The 17,670-nt window shown below is 37.8% G+C and overlaps 3 protein-coding genes across 4 annotated transcripts in view; 2 read left to right on the plus strand and 1 right to left on the minus strand.

Annotated features, from left to right (window-relative positions):
• The window catches only part of NF1 (neurofibromin 1), a 250,910-nt gene that overhangs the window by 58,507 nt on the left and 174,733 nt on the right, over nt 1-17,670 (minus strand). The gene's annotated exons all lie outside the window — the stretch shown is intronic.
• Nucleotides 5,481-6,845, plus strand: EVI2B (ecotropic viral integration site 2B). The gene has a single exon (XM_007452389.1). The coding sequence runs from the start codon at nt 5,490-5,492 to the stop codon at nt 6,843-6,845; it is 1,356 nt and encodes a 451-aa protein (XP_007452451.1). The 5' UTR covers nt 5,481-5,489.
• Nucleotides 11,591-14,348, plus strand: OMG (oligodendrocyte myelin glycoprotein). Its single transcript, XM_007452388.1, has 2 exons — nt 11,591-11,803; nt 12,654-14,348. Exons 1-2 carry the CDS (start codon nt 11,801-11,803, stop codon nt 13,983-13,985), a joined length of 1,335 nt encoding a protein of 444 aa, XP_007452450.1. The 5' UTR covers nt 11,591-11,800; the 3' UTR covers nt 13,986-14,348.

Below are 17,670 nucleotides of genomic sequence, written 5' to 3' on the forward strand. Positions count from 1 at the left end.
AAATATGACAGCTTATAGGCTAACCATTCAAAACTCCCATAGCTGTTTTCATAGTCACAGGACTAAAATGGTTTCCTGGTAGTTCTTGTCCAACCTTTTATACAAGACTAACTCCAAAAGTTACTAACATATCTGTTCCCAGAGAGCTCACATCTCCTCCCCTCATAAAGCATTCCTATTTCATAATTTTACTACGAATGTAACAGAAGCAAAGAGCTCTAGTACAGGACTGACTGGTTTCTTTATCAGTGCCACTGTTTAGAGCTGTGACACTTTGGCAAGTTACCCAGCTTCTCTGTGCCTCAGCTTTATCTGTAAGATGATGATAACATCACCTTGCTCATTAAAATAGGATAGTGCTGAACATTTGGCATGTACTCAGTAAATGGTAGCTATTACTATTGATAAAAAATAGTCATCAAATAATTCCTATCATAGTTCAAAGTTAATTTCCCTTTCTGCCTTTCCTCAAGATATGGAACTGCTGTGTTCTTCCTTTTCTGGTTTCATAACATTACTAGTTGGAGATACAATAAAATTTAGGTACATTAAATTTTAATCTATTATATTATAACATTATAGCAAAGTAACCGAAATTCAAATGATATTTTTGATACTGCTACCTACACTTGCCTTGTCTAGGATATGCTATCCAAATCTCCTTGATTCCCCTTAAAAGACAATGACATCTCTCTTATCATATCCAACTTAGCATCAATTTTAAATGCTAAATCCTTTATGTACTTATGCATTATATTTATGAGAACATGTCTAATATATGGGGACTCCTACTTCTCTATAACTGCCTTTAAAATGCTTAGTTAAAACAGCTGATTTTTTTCTTCTTTTTAAAAAATGTTCTATATTCAGGAAAAACAAAGGACCAAAATCACAGACTTAAACCTCAAAGTCCAAAACTAAAATAATGAGCAAAATACTGCCATGTAAAGGTAAACAAATTCAGGGTTTCCCTGAGCAGCAGACTAAGGGATTTCTAGGAAAATGCTGTATAGATTGTGCATAGGTTATTTAGAGTAATTAACAAGTATGCTTCTGGGTAGCGCCAGGAAAAAAAGGGAGGTGGGGAATCTTAAGGATACTTAGAACAAATAGGAGAGCCTGAAATGAAAGGTAAATGAGTTTGAGAAGGTGGGTGATTTAAGTCCTGTCCTCCATTTTGGGAAGATCGTTCCTCTTTGCTGGTTCTCTGTATCCGCAAAGACGGAGAGCAGCAGCATTTTGTGGTTCCTTCTTTCTTCCACTTCATCTTCTCCCCCAGCGTCTAATTTTGTTCACTTTAACCTTCTACCCTAACTTCTTGCTAAATACATAATCACTATTTATTCTTCAGCCTTTTTATTAACTTTTCTTCAATACCTTCTCTAATCCATTTACCTTCCCCTTTTCCATGTATTTGCTGCTTACTCTTAAGTTTTGCTTTATTTTTCTCCTTTGTGTTATTTTGTATTTCTTTGTATTCCTTTTTCCATTTCATCTTATCCAACATTTTCTCCTCGTTTTTACTCCCCTGCCCCATATGGTTCTTTCTTTCTACCTTCTTTCCCTGCAGAAGCAATGTTGGTATTTCAGGTATACATGGCTTATGTATATTTTTAAAATACATATGTTAAATAACTTTCTGCATTGGTAATAACACTGGCCTCACTGTCTCTGAACTAGAAAAAAAAAGCCAGTTTCTTCACTATTATACCCCCTATTTATTCTTTTTTAAAATCCTGTTCCTTTTTTCTGGACTATTCTGAATTGCTATAGTAGAATTCTAAGACATTCTAGTATTCTGACGTAGCAGACCCTAGGAGGTTAGATAGCTAACTGAGGAGTTGGAGAAAGGAGTAGGATAGGTAAAAAATAGAATTTGGTTTTAATATTGCTGTAACCCTTAAATGACAAGTGGCAAATCTCATACACTGAAGGTCTATGACGTTCCTATTGACAAAAAAGGCTATGAACCTATCAAAATTGATCTTACAGACTAAACTGGGCTTATAATTATATTCCTATTTGGGTTCTTTCCTTCTCTAATGCCTTTTTCAGCTAACTGAAAAAAGGAACTGTGTGGGTTTTTTAAAAAAATTTAAGAAAAGTCACAAAAGAAGAAACATTTTTTGGCGAAGACAATTCATGGCCTATGTTTTCTGTTGCTTTGGATGGCATTTTTTGTTTTTTGTTTTTTGTTTTTTTTTTTTTGCTGTATGCGGGCCTCTCACTGTTGTGGCCTCTCCCGTTGCGGAGCACAGGCTCCGGACACGCAGGCCCAGCGGCCATGGCTCACGGGCCCAGCCGCTCCACAGCATGTGGGATCTTCCCGGACCGGGTCACAACCCCGCGTCCCCTGCATCGGCAGGCGGACTCTCAACCACTGCGCCACCAGGGAAGCCCTGGATGGCATTTTTTGAAAACTAAAGTGAAACTCTAAAGAATAACACTTTCCAATGAGGCCTTTTTTGGGGGAAGGGGTAATCTGTAAGAATAGGAGGTAGGAATTGCACGGATGATAACCAACTAGAGATGATTTAAATTCCCATATTTATGCCAAAAGTTTCAAATTTTTTCCTTATTAAACCTTTTGCAAAGTTGATATAAAGCATAATTTAATAACTCAGATTTTACCTTCTCTGCTTACATTCTGGTAGAAGTATTAATAAACAGTGAAAAATTGACATGGAAAAGAACCAAGAAGCCCAATATAGGTTAAGCGTTTACCGAGCTGCTAACATATACAGCACTCTGCTGTAAAGGAATCAAAATATAAAAACATGAGGCAGCTTGGGGGTAGTAGAATAGAGCATATGCTTTGGAATCAGATGGTCCTGGGTATAAACTCCCAGTCTGCCACTAATAATGATATAACATTCAGCAAATTGCTTAGAGCATTTGAATTTGTCTCTTTATCTATAAATCAAGGATTACTCCATCTTTCTCAAGAGTTATTTAAAGGTTAAATGAAATGAAGTATGTAAAACACCTGAGACGGTGCAACACATAGGATGTTGTAGATAAGGAATTTTCTTTGTTTCTTTCTGCCTTCTTCAAGGTTCTTTAACATCTTGTTTGAGGAGGTGGGGATAATAAAAAGAAAATGTGAAAAGTAATTAAAAAAACACAATTATTTAAAAGAAAAGAAGTGTGAGTGAGGTACATACACGAAGAATTATCTAAGGAACTATAAAGATAACAAGAACTTTGGGGATTCAGGGAATGGCTGAGCTCTTTGGGCTGTGGTCAGTCACAGAGAATTTGGTCTAAGAAGGGAATTTAAGCTGAGATCTGTCTGACAGACGAGGACAGGTTCAGTTAGGCAGCCAGAGGGGGAAGAAGAGGCTGGTTTGGAAGAAAGAACTCACTCTAAGAGAGTGAAAAATAGCATAATGAAAAGTGTCTGTTTAGGAAAAAAAAAAAAAAGTGTGTGTTTAGGAAGTATATAAGATAAGGAATGAGAAGTTTCAGTCATGAGATATGAATCTGGACTGGTAAACTTGAGCCAGGTGGAAGAAACTTCAGTTTAGAATTTTTATCTTGACAGCAATGGGGAACTCTCAAGCAAGGGAACAGTAACCTGATCATACATGCCTGTAAGAAGACCAATTCATCAACAGTGCGCAGGGGGTTTAAAGGAGGAATATTTTAAAATTTAGGCTTTAAGTATTACAGAGAAAATAAAGAGACTGTACAGGAAAAAAAATCACGTCTTTTCTTCTACTGTGTACTGAGTGGCAGAGGAGTAAGCAATGAAAACTACTCAAATATACTGAAAAATCTATTTGCAAAACTTGAGGGAGTTCTTCTGCTATTACTGTATCTTGCACAGACCATCAAATCTCTCTCAGATTGGCCTAAAAATCAGAGAAAAACTACAGTTTCAAATCCTATAGACCAGGATCTAAAACCCTGAGATTTTCCTTTCCCTAATGTTAAGAAATAACCAAATAGTTACCATTACGTTTAATGATGTGCAAAACAAGTATATTACACATAGAGCTGAAAAGTATCCTCACTTGAGAGATAAGGCATTTGAGAACAGGAGAGATGAAGTGACTATAGTTCTCATGGTTAGATAGGTGGTTAGGTGGTAGAAGTAGAACTGGAACTTAACACTCTTCAAGTTTTAGCATCTGCCACATCCCACAAACTTATGGGCGTGCCTTCTTTTCTTAGGCCCTTTATGTTGTCCCCCTGGCTGGAATATTTTATTTGCTTAATTAATTCTTACAGACCTTTCAAGATTCAGTTCAAGTTTTACTTCTCTGAGAAACCTTCCCTGAAGCCCTCCCAGGCTAGCTTAGTTCCTCTGTGCATCTTCTGCAAACCTTTGTGAGAAAACTTGTCAAATTATTACATTTATTTATTGTTTCTACCAATAGAAACTTTAAAAAAAATTGGGGGGGTATCTCCTAAACCAGAACAGGGCCTGACACAATGGTGGTGTTTATCAATGAATAAGTGAAAGCAGCAGCAAGACTACTTACTCAACCAGATTCAAAGAGCACTTGAGGATTCTGAGCCTAGGACGATGAGTTGAATTGAATCCTTTAAAAATATGAGGTCCTAATATAAAGACACTGTGCTGGACACTGATGCTGCTGCAAAGATTACTGAATACAATAGATTCTGTGCATGAGAAACTCACAACGGTAGTACCATTAACAAAAATAGAGAAGTTAGGACAGGAGTCACTATCGAGATGAAGATGAACTCTGTTTTTAATATGTTCAATTTGCTGATAGTGAGATATATAATGGAAATGTCCACCAAGAAGTCACACAGATGGAACAAGAATTAAGGAAATTTAGGCTGGATATACAGGTTTGGGAGTTAGAGCATAAAGGTAAGAGCTGAAACCTTACAGATTCAGGATTAAGAAAAGTAGTTAAGAGTGAGGACAGAGTACGTATCAAGTTATCAAGTACCATATTTAGGACGCAAGAGAAAGATAGGAGCTAGTGAGATGAGCATGAAAGAAAGATGACTACGAAGAGCTACTCGAATAGCAGTGAAGGAGTAATCAACAGTGTCAAATGTGATCAAGAGAGGAAAAAAGAGAAAGAAAAGACCACTGGATTAGGTAATAGACGGTTACTGGTGTCCTTCGAGGCAGCAGGATCAAAGTATTTCTAGCAGTAAACAGAGGAAAAAGTAGCATGCACATGGAACCAGCATATAGAGCCTATGCATTTGAGACGTATGACTGTGAAACGAAGGACTGTAATGTAATAAACCTACAGGGGCAGCAGGGCCAAGTACAGATCTTATGAAAGAAGAGAGATCACTGCCTATGAATTCCAAATGTTATATGATAAATTAGAGTATATTTAAGAGTTGGTCACATTAGCCTATAGTGTATCAAGTCTGAATTAGGAAAGATAAATACTTATCAAGTACCTACCTACTTTATGCCAGATAGTAAATGATACTTAATTGTCTTTCTTTCTTTTGTTATAAAACTACTGGTAAAGAGGAAACATTCTGAAATGGATCCCAAATATTTCACCATAATTTTGTTTTTTGGACATCTGAACGATACTTTTTTCTCAGAGACAGAAGCAACTACAACAGAGAAGCAACCACAGTCTACTTTATTTAGAACATCAAGGTCATATGTCTCAGCTAATTCCCAAGGCACAACAGAGAATCCTTCGAGTCATCCAACACAATTCAACAACCTTTCTTCTGGACAACCAATAACAATTGCCGAAGTTGCCGCTGGACAACCAACACCAGCTGTCTATGTGTCTTCTGGGAAACCAGCAGCACATACTTCTGCTGGACAACCACTTGCCTATAATGTCACCAGAAAACCAACAGCAATGGCCAACGCCTCCTCCCAAGGAACAGCACTACCTGCGTTCACCTCTGCCAGACAACGATCAACACCTGCCCATTCTTCTACCGGACAACCACTACCATCTGTCTATACTCCCACTCAACAACCATCATCTATCCACACCTCCTCTAGAAAATCAATACCGCCAACTGCTCATAATCTATCCATACAACCAACACCAACTGTCAGAAGTTCACCTAGGAGTACACCAGGATTCAACCTAGAAACTACCACTAAAAACAAGAGCCCACAGAAAACCAATTCTAATTCAACAGTGGCCATAATAATTGGTTTAGTTCTGACTTCTATGGTGGTAGCTATAATCATGATTGTACTGTGGAAATGCTTGCGAAAACCAGTGTTACATGATCAAAATTGGGCAGGTAGGTCTCCATTTGCTGATGGTGAAACCCCTGACGTATGTCTGGATAACATTAGAGAAAATGAAGTGTTCCCAAAACGTACATCAATTGTTTCACTTAGGGCCTGGAAACCAAGCAAAAGCACACTTTTAGCAGATGACTTAGAAATTAAGTTGTTTGAATCAAACGAAAACATTGAAGATTCTAACATTCCCAAAACAGAGAAAATAAAAGATCAAGCAAATGGCACATCAGAAGACAGTGTTGATGGATCAACAATTGGCACTGCTGTTTCCTCTTCAGATGATGCAGATCCGCCTCCACCGCCTCCTCCCTCTCTTGATTTGGAAGGACAGGAGAGTAACCAATCTGACAGACCCACAGTGACAACTGTATCTCCTCTTCCAAATGACTCCACCAATCTCCCACCATCTCTGGACTGCCTCAATCAAGTCTGTGAAGATCATGATTCTGAGTTCAAACAGTCATTTCCACCTCCCCCTGACTCACTTAACTTGACCCTGCCTCCAGGAGATTTTATGAAAAACCAGGAGATCCAGGGTCAGCAGTTCCCTAGTCCTCCTGACTCTGATCAAAATCTCAATGAATCCCCGCCACCCCCACCTGCAGAACTGTTATAACTACCACTTGCTTTTTAGCTGATTTTCTATTCTTCTCAAAGGACTCCAATCTTTTGTTTTTCTTCATGTGATGAAATATATTAAATGGCAATTGGTAGCCAATTTTGATTTTTATTCAGGAACTACCTGACATCTGCTCAACGCCTATGTGCGTAAGTGGAACTTAAAAAAAAAAATTATATAACAGTGGTCTATTTACTGGCTATAGGCCCTAACTTTAATGTACAGTACATTTTACATATGTGGATGGTATGTGTATCAATAACTTAGCCATTTTGGAAACAAGCAATCTACATATGCTTATTATTACCCAAGAGATATTTTTTTTCCTGAAAAGCTGTGTATAAAGTTACCTTGAATAAATAAAATTTTATTTTTCCATTTCAAAGTTTGAGGGAGTGTGTGTGTGCGAGAATTTAAATATATACTCCAAGTTTTAAACAAAACTGTAAGTTTTAAATTAATACCTCGGGTATTAAATAAATATTCCAAGTTTGTAGGGATGAGAGATTAAAATGCAAGTCTATTTGAGAATAAATTTCCTTTTAGCTCTCATTGGAAACTGTCAGACAAACATATTAAAGCATCAAATTGAGGGGCTGAGTTGGGGACATTTACTCTGAAAAAAATATGAGCACACACCATAAAATGTAGACACTTTCTTATCTTGTTGGGGGAACACACATTTTAGAACTATAGCCACTTCAAAAAGTTTCTTCTTCTTTTTTTTTGGCTGTGCTGCACAGCTTGTGGAATCTTAGTTCCGTGACCAGGGATTGAACCCGGGCCCTCAGCAGTGAAAGTGTGGAGTCCTAACCACTGGACTGCCAGGGCATTCCCAAAGTTTCTTTATATGCCTCAAGCACCCCCCAAAAATTAAATCTTATAAAAGAAAAACAAACAAAAAACCCCCCAAAACCCCCCACCAAACCTCTATGGCTTCATTCCAAATTCGGATGACTTTTTTCAGCAAAAAAGGATTGTATCAAAATACAGATGGTTCTCAACTTTAAAAAACTCTTAACTACCTTTCTTACACAGAATTTCATCTTTTTTTTTTTTTTTTTTTTTTTTTTTTTTGCGGTATGCGGGCCTCTCACTGCTGTGGCCTCTCCCATTGCGGAGCACAGGCTCCGGACGCGCAGGCTCAGCGGCCATGGCTCACGGGCCCAGCCGCTCCGCGGCATGTGGGATCTTCCCAGACCGGGGCACGAACCCGTGTCCCCTGCATCAGCAGGCGGACTCTCAACCACTGCGCCACCAGCGAAGCCCAGAATTTCATCTTTTATTCATTACCTGACAAGTGATAAATCTGAGTTATCAGAGTAGGGGCAGGCCCAGTGTTTGTCAAAGTTAAGACGGAGAGAGTCCACTGGCTGATCCTTGTGGAGATGCCAGCCCATGCCTGTAGAAGTGCTCCTCTGCCCGAAAGCGCACATTCTCCCCCCTTACCCCACCCGAACTCGGGGGACAGTCACTTAGAATGAAAGACGGAGGCCATAGTGGTAACCTACCCTTGGAGAACCTCTCATAGCTCTGGGATTTTTCAGAATAAAATATAGTATTTACTGGCAGCACTGGTGTTCAAGAAACCAATAAAGCTCCATCTTAATAAAAACTAGCAGACTTTTGGACATTGAAATTTTATATACAATGTTTCTCTTTAAATCTTTTAAGGAGTCCCTTACTGACTCTTAAAAAACTTTTTATCTGCAGACACACTTCCTTTGCACTTCTTATTTTTCTTGAATAAGCATGATGTTTATTGTCATATTACATTGGTTTTCCTCTGTCTTCCACATTAAAAAGTTCTTTCATATATTTTTCAAACTTACCATTTTTGAGGTTAATTTATTTAGCAACAATTAGGAGGTTAAGAATTTCCGCTTATTCGTTTGAATTTTAAGTATTCTAGTTAGGGTAAATAAGGTATGAAGTTTTTATATTTGGTCAAGACTTTGACATGCCTTAAATCACCATAACCTTTCTTGTTTACATATAGGATTGTTACCTAACGGGCTCTTTCCATACTTTTGCTCTTCTTTTTCATCACTTTCTTTCCTGACCTCTTGAAGGAGAAGTATTGGGAAATACCAACCCTCACAGACAAATCAAAGAGCTGATGACCTGGTCATAGTCGTGTCTGATTTCTTCAAACACTACAGAGGCAGCTTTTCTCCTTCTGTTCTTTGTACAACGGAAGAACAGACTCCTGTCAGCAGCTGCTTTTTGTTTTTTTAAGAAATTCTCTGCCAGGGGGAAAGTAATTCCTATTTACTGAATGCAGTTTTCCCCACTGAGGTCAGTGGAAGCTGAGCAGCCAAACAGCGGCAATCCTTTGCCTAATCAGCAGAAAGAAACGCAAGCTAAAGAAACACAGGAGAAAAGAAAACGCTGGAACAAAGAAAAACCTACAGAAAAGACTAAAGAAGCAGGATTCAGAAGAGAAAGTTTATTTCATGACTACGGCAAAAGGACAAGGCACAGGGGAATAAAAGGTAGACTGAACTGCATACCACACACCAGTGGTGCTCTTACCAGATCCCATTAACCAGGTTCAGAACAACCCTCAAGACCATCTAGTTCAGCTCCTTTTATTTGTTAAATGCTGAGAAAACAGGCCCAGAGAGAGTAAGTGACTTGCTTAGAAGTGGTAGTGAAAGCTGAGTTTGTTCCCTGACTCCTGGTTCAGCATTCTTTTCACTAACATAGGACCAAAGAGCACCTACCTCACACGTTGCAACATACATTTATCACACATGTATTCCATTTGGTGTTGGTGGTGGGCAACACAATGAATTAGATGAGAGTGACTCTAATTGTTGTTATTACCTAGTTCTGAACAAAAAGTAAAGTAGCAAAATATATGGGCACCTATAAGTAAAACACTGCGATATTAGTACATGATTAGACAGATCAATGGTACAGAATGGAAAGTCCAGAAACAGACTCAAATCTCAAATCAGTATTGGGACAACTGGATAGGTACTTGAAAAAGATGAAACTGGATCCATACTTCATACTACATTAGAATAAACACCAAATAAATCAGAGATATAAATATAAAACATGAAATTATATAAAATTATATAAAAAACAGAAGAAATATGAGTGAATTCCTTTATAATCTGAAAGTGGGACAAACCTTCCTAGTTGAGACTCAAAATCCAGAAGCATTAATTAAGAAAAAAAAAAGGAAGTCCAATTACATAAAACTTTTAAATGTAAAACAAACACTATTAGAAAAGAAAAAACATACCTTTGTCAAAAGACAAAGGACAAACTGGGGAAAAAATGTGCAACTTAAGTTAAGACAAAGGGCTAATATCCCTAAAGTTTAAAAAACTTAAATACAGACTGGGGGTGGGGGGGGATACCCACAACGCACTAGAAAAAACATGCAAAACATATAAAAAATAGTCACAGAAGAAAAATTTAAATGATCCTTAAAAACATATATAAAGTATACAACTTTTCTTATAATAAGAAAGATGTATTTAAAATTAAACTGAGATACTATTACCCATCAGATGGAAATAAATCAAAAAGGGAGAGGCCACGACAGTGAGAAGGCTGCGTACCGCAAAAAAAAAAAAAAAAAAGAGTGGAGCAGAAGCTGTCATAAATCTGGTCTTATTTTATAAAGCCCCTAAATGAAAGTTTTCCCTTTTACATTATTTCATGTAATTTAAAAACAATGTAAATTGTTTTCTCAGTAAGATAAAATGTGAAACGTTCTGAAGAAATCAACTAATATTTATGCTATTATTATTATTATTTTATTTTATTTTTTTGCGGTACGCGGGCCTCTCACTGTTGTGGCCTCTCCCGCTGCAGAGCACAGGCTCCGGACGCGCAGGCTCAGCGGCCATGGCTCACGGGCCCAGCCGCTCCGCGGCATGTGGGATCTTCCCGGACCGGGGCACGAACCCGTGTCCCCTGCATCGGCAGGCGGACTCTCAACCACCAGGAAGCCGCTATGCTATTATTTTTAAAACATAAAATCAAATAAATGGTCACTCATATAGTACCAAAGATGTCTCTGGAGACAACAATATTCATATCCACTGACCAAAGTAATTTCATGAAGAAAAAAATCCTTAACCCAAAAGACATCAAATAAAATACATTTACTTTACTACATGAACTGATAATTGAAAGAATTAGATGCTCATTAAAAAATGCAGCCTCGTTTGTGCATAGCCTGGGTCAAACAATCCTTTGTATCAGAAAGATAAAAACAAAATAATCATATTTAAGTACTTTTGTACTTCTCCAAAAGATGAACAATTAGGTGGTTGATAAATTTGAAAACCTGATTGTATATAATAATCACCATATTTGGCGGGGGGGGGTACATAAAAAAATCAAACAGATTGTAATATGTTATTTTAAAAAGTGATAAGACAACTGTACCATTTTAGAAAAAATAAAAAGGCAGAGTTAAAAATAGTTAAACTAATATCTTAGAAAACCATCCACAAGGAAGGTCAAATTCATTTTCAACATTTTTCAGTGTATAAAATGAATGAACAGTAGGCACAATAAAAAGAACCACAGATTCTTCACGAGGTGAATGTTAAAATGTGGAGCCTAAGCTCAAATACACAGAAATGGGTAAAGGCCAGGTCTAATGTGCACGAGGTTTTCCATCCTACAGCAAATCTGAGATATATGGGTACACTTAACACTAAATTAAAAAAAAAATTCTTTTGGTCCATTCTGTTGCGTGTGCACCTCTTGCAATAAATTTGAGTCAGCACCAATGACAGCTCTGCAGTCCTCCTATGTGGTACTGATCAGGTGGTTGCAGAGCTTCAGCTCACAGCAACACAATGCAGCTGAGCAGGCAAGCACAGCCCACAGCCAGAAGCGGTTCCTACTTTCCAGAACAAGGCGACCTTTAAGCTTAAGTTTCCCGGAGAAAATGAGATGCTGATGAAGAAGACAACACTATGGTAAGCTGTTATTTAAATCAGTAAAAAAATCGACTTCGGAATTTTTTTCTTTTTCCTTTTCTTAAGAGAAAGTCAACGTTAGGATTGAATATATATTCAATAGCAAGTGCATGCACCAGAAATTTGCTGCAGTGTCAGTTGAGGGATTTCTTTCTAATATTCATTCACTTTGTAAATATACACATTGTTTTCCTTTAGAATCGGCACTGAAATATACAGAAAAGAAATCACTTTATAAAATGTGAGATTTAAAGGTATGGTGTTGGTCAGATTTTTCAAGTGCCTTAAAATGTTTTGCAAGGATATATTTATCCTGAAAAGACAAAGATGCATTTCAAAGTACTGTCTTAATATCTAAATAAAATCTCATCTTACATACATATTGACTATTTTATTACTGCAGAGATCTGAAAAAAACAAAAAACCAAAAATAAAAATAAACAACCAAAACAGACACGACAGCCATTTTTTCCCATCTGAGTAAGGAAGGATATTATCAAAAATAGTAATAGCTTAAGATTCCGACTCTTTATTTGCCGAGAATGCCATTTTATAATATCAACATTCTGGGAAGACAAATAAGAAAGACTACGGTCAAAGAAGGGAGAAAATAAATGAGAAAATGCAGAAGACAGTAGGGGAGAGAGTCTCTATCACATAGCCCCAATTGAAGGATTAAGCATTTGGACTATAAATGAAGGGGAGCTTTGTTAGTTTAATCACTGGAACTATTATAAAAGAACTCAACAACAACGAGGTTTATTGAAAATTTTGCCTAATGCTAACTGACCCATGCAGATGCCTAATTGTATTTGCATATTAAAAGAAGGGTGTATCTGTTTGTTTCCAGGCTTTGATGGAATATCAGATATTGAAAATGTCTCCCAGCCTGTTCATCCTTCTGTTTCTCACACCTGGTATTTTATGCATTTGCCCTCTCCAATGTATATGCACCGAGAGGCACAGGCATGTGGACTGTTCAGGCAGAAACTTGACTACATTACCATCTGGACTGCAAGAGAATATTATCCGTTTAAATCTGTCTTATAACCACTTTACTGATCTGCATAACCAGTTAACCCAGTACACCAATCTGAGGACCCTGGACATTTCAAACAACAGGCTTGAAAGCTTGCCTGCTCAGTTACCTCGGTCCCTCTGGAACATGTCTGCTGCTAACAACAACATTAAACTGCTTGAAAAATCTGATACTGCTTATCAATGGAACCTTAAATATCTGGATGTTTCTAAGAATATGCTGGAAAAGGTTGTCCTCATTAAAAATACACTAAGAAGTCTTGAGGTTCTCAACCTCAGTAGTAACAAACTCTGGACAGTTCCAACCAACATGCCCTCCAAACTACATATTGTGGACCTGTCTAACAATTCCTTGACACAAATCCTTCCAGGAACATTAATAAACCTGACAAATCTCACACATCTTTACCTGCACAACAATAAGTTCACATTCATTCCAGATCAAGCTTTTGACCAACTCTTTCAGTTGCAAGAGATAACCCTTTACAATAACAGGTGGTCATGTGACCATAAACAAAACATTACTTACTTACTTAAGTGGATGATGGAAACAAAAGCCCATGTAATAGGGACTCCCTGTTCTAGCCAGATATCACCTTGGAAGGAACATAACACATACCCCACACCTTCTGGATTTACCTCAAGCTTGTTCACTGTAAGTGGGATGCAGACAGTGGACACCATTAACTCTCTGAGTATGGTAACTCAATCCAAAGTGACCAAAATACCCAAACAATATCGAACAAAGGAAACAACGTTTGGTGCCACTCTAAGCAAAGACACCACCTTTACTAGCACTGACAAGGCTTTTGTGCCCTATCCAGAAGATACATCCACAGAAACGATCAATTCACATGAAGCAGCAGCTGCAACTCTAACTATTCACCTCCAAGATGGAATGGTTACAAACACAAGCCTCACTAGCTCAACAAAATCATCCCCAACACCCATGACCCTAAGTATTACTAGTGGCATGCCAAATAATTTCTCTGAAATGCCTCAACAAAGCACAACCCTTAACTTACGGAGGGAAGAGACAACCACAAATGTAAAGACTCGCTTACCTTCTTCTGTGGCAAGTGCTTGGAAAGTAAATGCTTCGTTTCTCTTAATGCTCAATGCTGTGGTCATGCTGGCTGGCTAAGGGTCTGCATTTTCTGAAATTAATGAAAGAACTCCTCCCTGATGTATAGTTGGGAAAATATGCCCCTATCTAACCAGTGACTCAAGCTATATTAAGTATTCAAGAAAGCCAGTCTTACATTTCTGACTCTGATGTAAATGAAGCAACTCGTCTTAAATAAAGAAGTGCACAATGTCTTGGTACTTGCTGCTATTTTACTGTCTTAATGAAGTAAAACTAATGAGTTTCTTTTTTTTTAATGAAATGTTTTCTTTTTAAGGCTTCAATTTACTGCACAAAATATAAAGCATCTCAAGTTTAATATGTATTTTATGTATGTTTACACTGTCAAACATCTGGGAAAAAATAAAAGGTCTATGCTCATAACTGTGTCATTGGCTTTCTAGTCATACCAACTTAATCTACTTGGTAGAATCAAAATGACTTAACCTTTTTTTGTTCTAGGGTACCTTGGTAAAGTCTTCATGGCAAATGTAATATTGGAGGTATCCAACAGTTCTGTCACCACATAAAGTAAAACTGTGGTTGCCTCCCTATGAATGGTTATGTCACATCATTATTTTGCACACAAGCCATGATTGTTTTAAATCTAAATGATGTCCTGCTTCTGAGGAACTCTTGGCTACTTTACAGATTATATAATGGACAAAAGCTCTTCAAAAAGCTAGAAGACACTAGGCTTTGCATTTTGATAAGTAAAGTTTAATGGTGTTGTTTTTTGTATTTAAGGAAAGTATTAAAAATGTAATAAAAATTTCAAGCTTAAAGACATGCTAAAATATTTAAAAAATTAAAAGCCTCCTATGTGCAGGAGAGGGAAATTTATCTTTTGCACATCAGAAGTTAGAATCTGACTTACCTAAGTTAAAAATAAGATTAGTTTCGGGATAAAATCATGGGGGTCTAACAAACATGGGCGGTACTAAGGAAGGGAAGGAAAGGGAAAGGCGGCTGGGATTCATCTGGTGCTACGACCAGGTGATGAACCCAATAAAAGAGACAATAGGAATACAGCTGGGCATGGGACAGATCTTGACACTCCAAACTGCACTGGGACTTCAACTAGAAGAAAATTGAGAATTTTCTACAAATATACAAGTAAGCCATCTTTTGAATCAGAGAAAAACATAAGTAATAGCCAAGAGTCAGAAAAAGAGGCCCAGAAACACAGCTAGATTAAAATGCAAGGCAGCATAACTGAAATGGGTGAGCCACAAATGAGGAATTTAATTTGTGAGACATAAGGAAGAATCTATTTCAAGCATTCTTAGAGTTGGTAAAAGACTACAGATAGAAATTTTTGGGCTCCTTCCTAAGGAATTTTAAAACTAAGACTTCTTTCCACATTTGGAAGCATTTCTATTCAGAGACAGAGAAAAGTAACAACCTTCTAATGTGCTCTTTCTTTTATCTTTCCTTCTTTCTTTTTAAGGGGCAGGCTTATGGAAAAATTACTTTTAAGCTTCAACGAAGCAGTTCCTCTCCTATACTGACTTAGGACAGTGCCTCTTGAACATTTTTCTGCCCTGGCAAACCTAACTGGCTCACTATTGTCAGGAGGGAATCTCACCACGAAGAAAGGAAATTATATGAAATAGTCCCTAAGTGATTTGAAAATGGGCAAGCTGTTTCTCCTCCCTCCCAATCAACAATCTAGTATCTTCACCATCAATGGTAGAGGCTAATTGCTTAGATATTTCCTAATCTACCACATACTTGCATCTTGTTTTAAAAAACCACACACAGAATTGCACAGAAAGTAGGTTTCTTAAAGGTAACTGTCTTTCACTCTGAGGGTGCCAAAAATTCAATGCTGTCTTAGAAATCCTATGAGGAAAAGTGACCAAAAAGTGAAATTATGTATTATAGCATTAGCAGCACCTATAAATTATGCCAATCTTACTGATGTGTCTGCAGAATGCAGAGAAAAAAAATGCAGTAAATTTACAAGTACAACATATGTCAACCACACAGACTCTTAAGTCCTCAGAAAGAAGTATTATCTAGCCTTAGAGTAATTACATACTTCCTTCTAAGGAAACTGTGTTCTTATCATTACTGATAGAGAAGCGAGCAGTATTTGCCACTCAAAAAGAACTACCGTATTACTGGGCCCCATAAACATTTCAAAATGTATTATCCTCAGTGTCTATCTCTCAAGCTCATAAGTTATATATCCATCCATCCATACCTAAGGTTTGATTTCATTTTACAAGTAACTTTTGTTTTTCCCCAGTCAAGAGAATTCAAATAAGAGCACAAACACAAAAGCAAATGCAATAAGGGATAAAACAGCGGTGAAGGGTATTGTGCTCTGGTGTCAAATGCTCTAGGCCTAAATCCTGTCTCTGCCGCTTCTCAACTGTGCCACCCTGGGCAAGTTACCAATGCCCTAAGTCATATGGGCTGGCAGAACTTATTCATAGTGGGTGTTTTTTCCTGAGGAATAAATGGCATAATTCATATACAGTCTTATCACAGTGTCTTGGCTCCCCACATTCTACACGCAGTAATTTTGCTGTTAGTATTATTATATGTGTGTGTCCAAACCCAGTGCTTTGAGAAATTCCCACATATGTAAACACCCAAGCGCCACACTCTAAGAGCATGAAAATGAAATAGTATATTTTTTGCTTCAGTCCCTGATCCTTCACCCTCCAGGATTCAGGTTCAGATGTTAGTGAGACGGGGACCCAGAAGAAAGTCAGAGAAACATTCTCTTATCACAGCAGAATGAGAAAATGTCTTCTATGCCTAACTTAAAAGATGACAAATATGTGCTATTCAATAATCTTCCATAACAACGTTCTGAAGCAACAGCAAATTCCTTTACACCAAAAATGTCACACAAAAGTCAGTTTAAAACCTTTATAAGATTATTCCTTATGAAATACATTGTAAGAACTAGATAAGGAATGATACCATGTATTGTAAATGTCATGCTTAAAAGTAAAAAATTATATTTCTATTAAAATCAGAATCAAAACAACAATGCCCATTATCATCAATCTTTTAAACATTATTCCAGAATAAAAAACAACAGATATAGGGCTTCCCTCGTGGCGCAGTGGTTGAGAGTCTGCCTGCCGATGCAGGGGACACGGCTTCGTGCCCCAGTCCGGGAAGATCCCACATGCCACGGAGCGGCTAGGCCCGTGAGCCACGGCTGCTGAGCCTGCGCGTCCGGAGCCTGTGCTCCGCAACGGAAAAGGCCACAACAGTGAGAGGCCCGCGAACCACACACACACACACAAATACTCAAAGAGAAAAACGTAAAGGAGATTGTTAATCAAATGCTCATAAAATTGATAAGAAAAATACTTAGATTTCCCAATGGATAAGTGGGTAAAGGACACAAACAGAATGTTTAAAAGATAGGAAGCATGGGGATTGATAAGTATATGGGAATATGGCAAACCACATAATAACTGAGAAATAAAAATAAAATGTGATACCACGCTTATTACTGAAACAGCAAGCAATTTTTTAAAAAGTAAAAAAAAAAAAAAAAAAATCAATGCTGAGGAAGACATTAGGAAATAGTCACATTCACATACTGGTACAACTCTTTGGGACAGCAATTGGCAATTGCGATGAGAAAATAGCTATTCTGGGGGCTTCCCTGGTGGCGCAGTGGTTGAGAGTCCGCCTGCCGATGCAGGGGACACCGGTTCGTGCCCCGGTC

The sequence above is a fragment of the Lipotes vexillifer genome, unplaced genomic scaffold (genome assembly GCF_000442215.2).
Source record: "Lipotes vexillifer unplaced genomic scaffold, Lipotes_vexillifer_v1.1 scaffold216, whole genome shotgun sequence".
In the NCBI taxonomy this organism is placed as follows: Eukaryota; Metazoa; Chordata; class Mammalia; order Artiodactyla; family Lipotidae; genus Lipotes; species Lipotes vexillifer.

Coding starts and splice junctions, on each gene's coding strand:
- EVI2B (XM_007452389.1), top strand. CDS start 5,490: ATGGATCCCAAATATTTCACCATAATTTTGTTTTTTGGACATCTGAAC.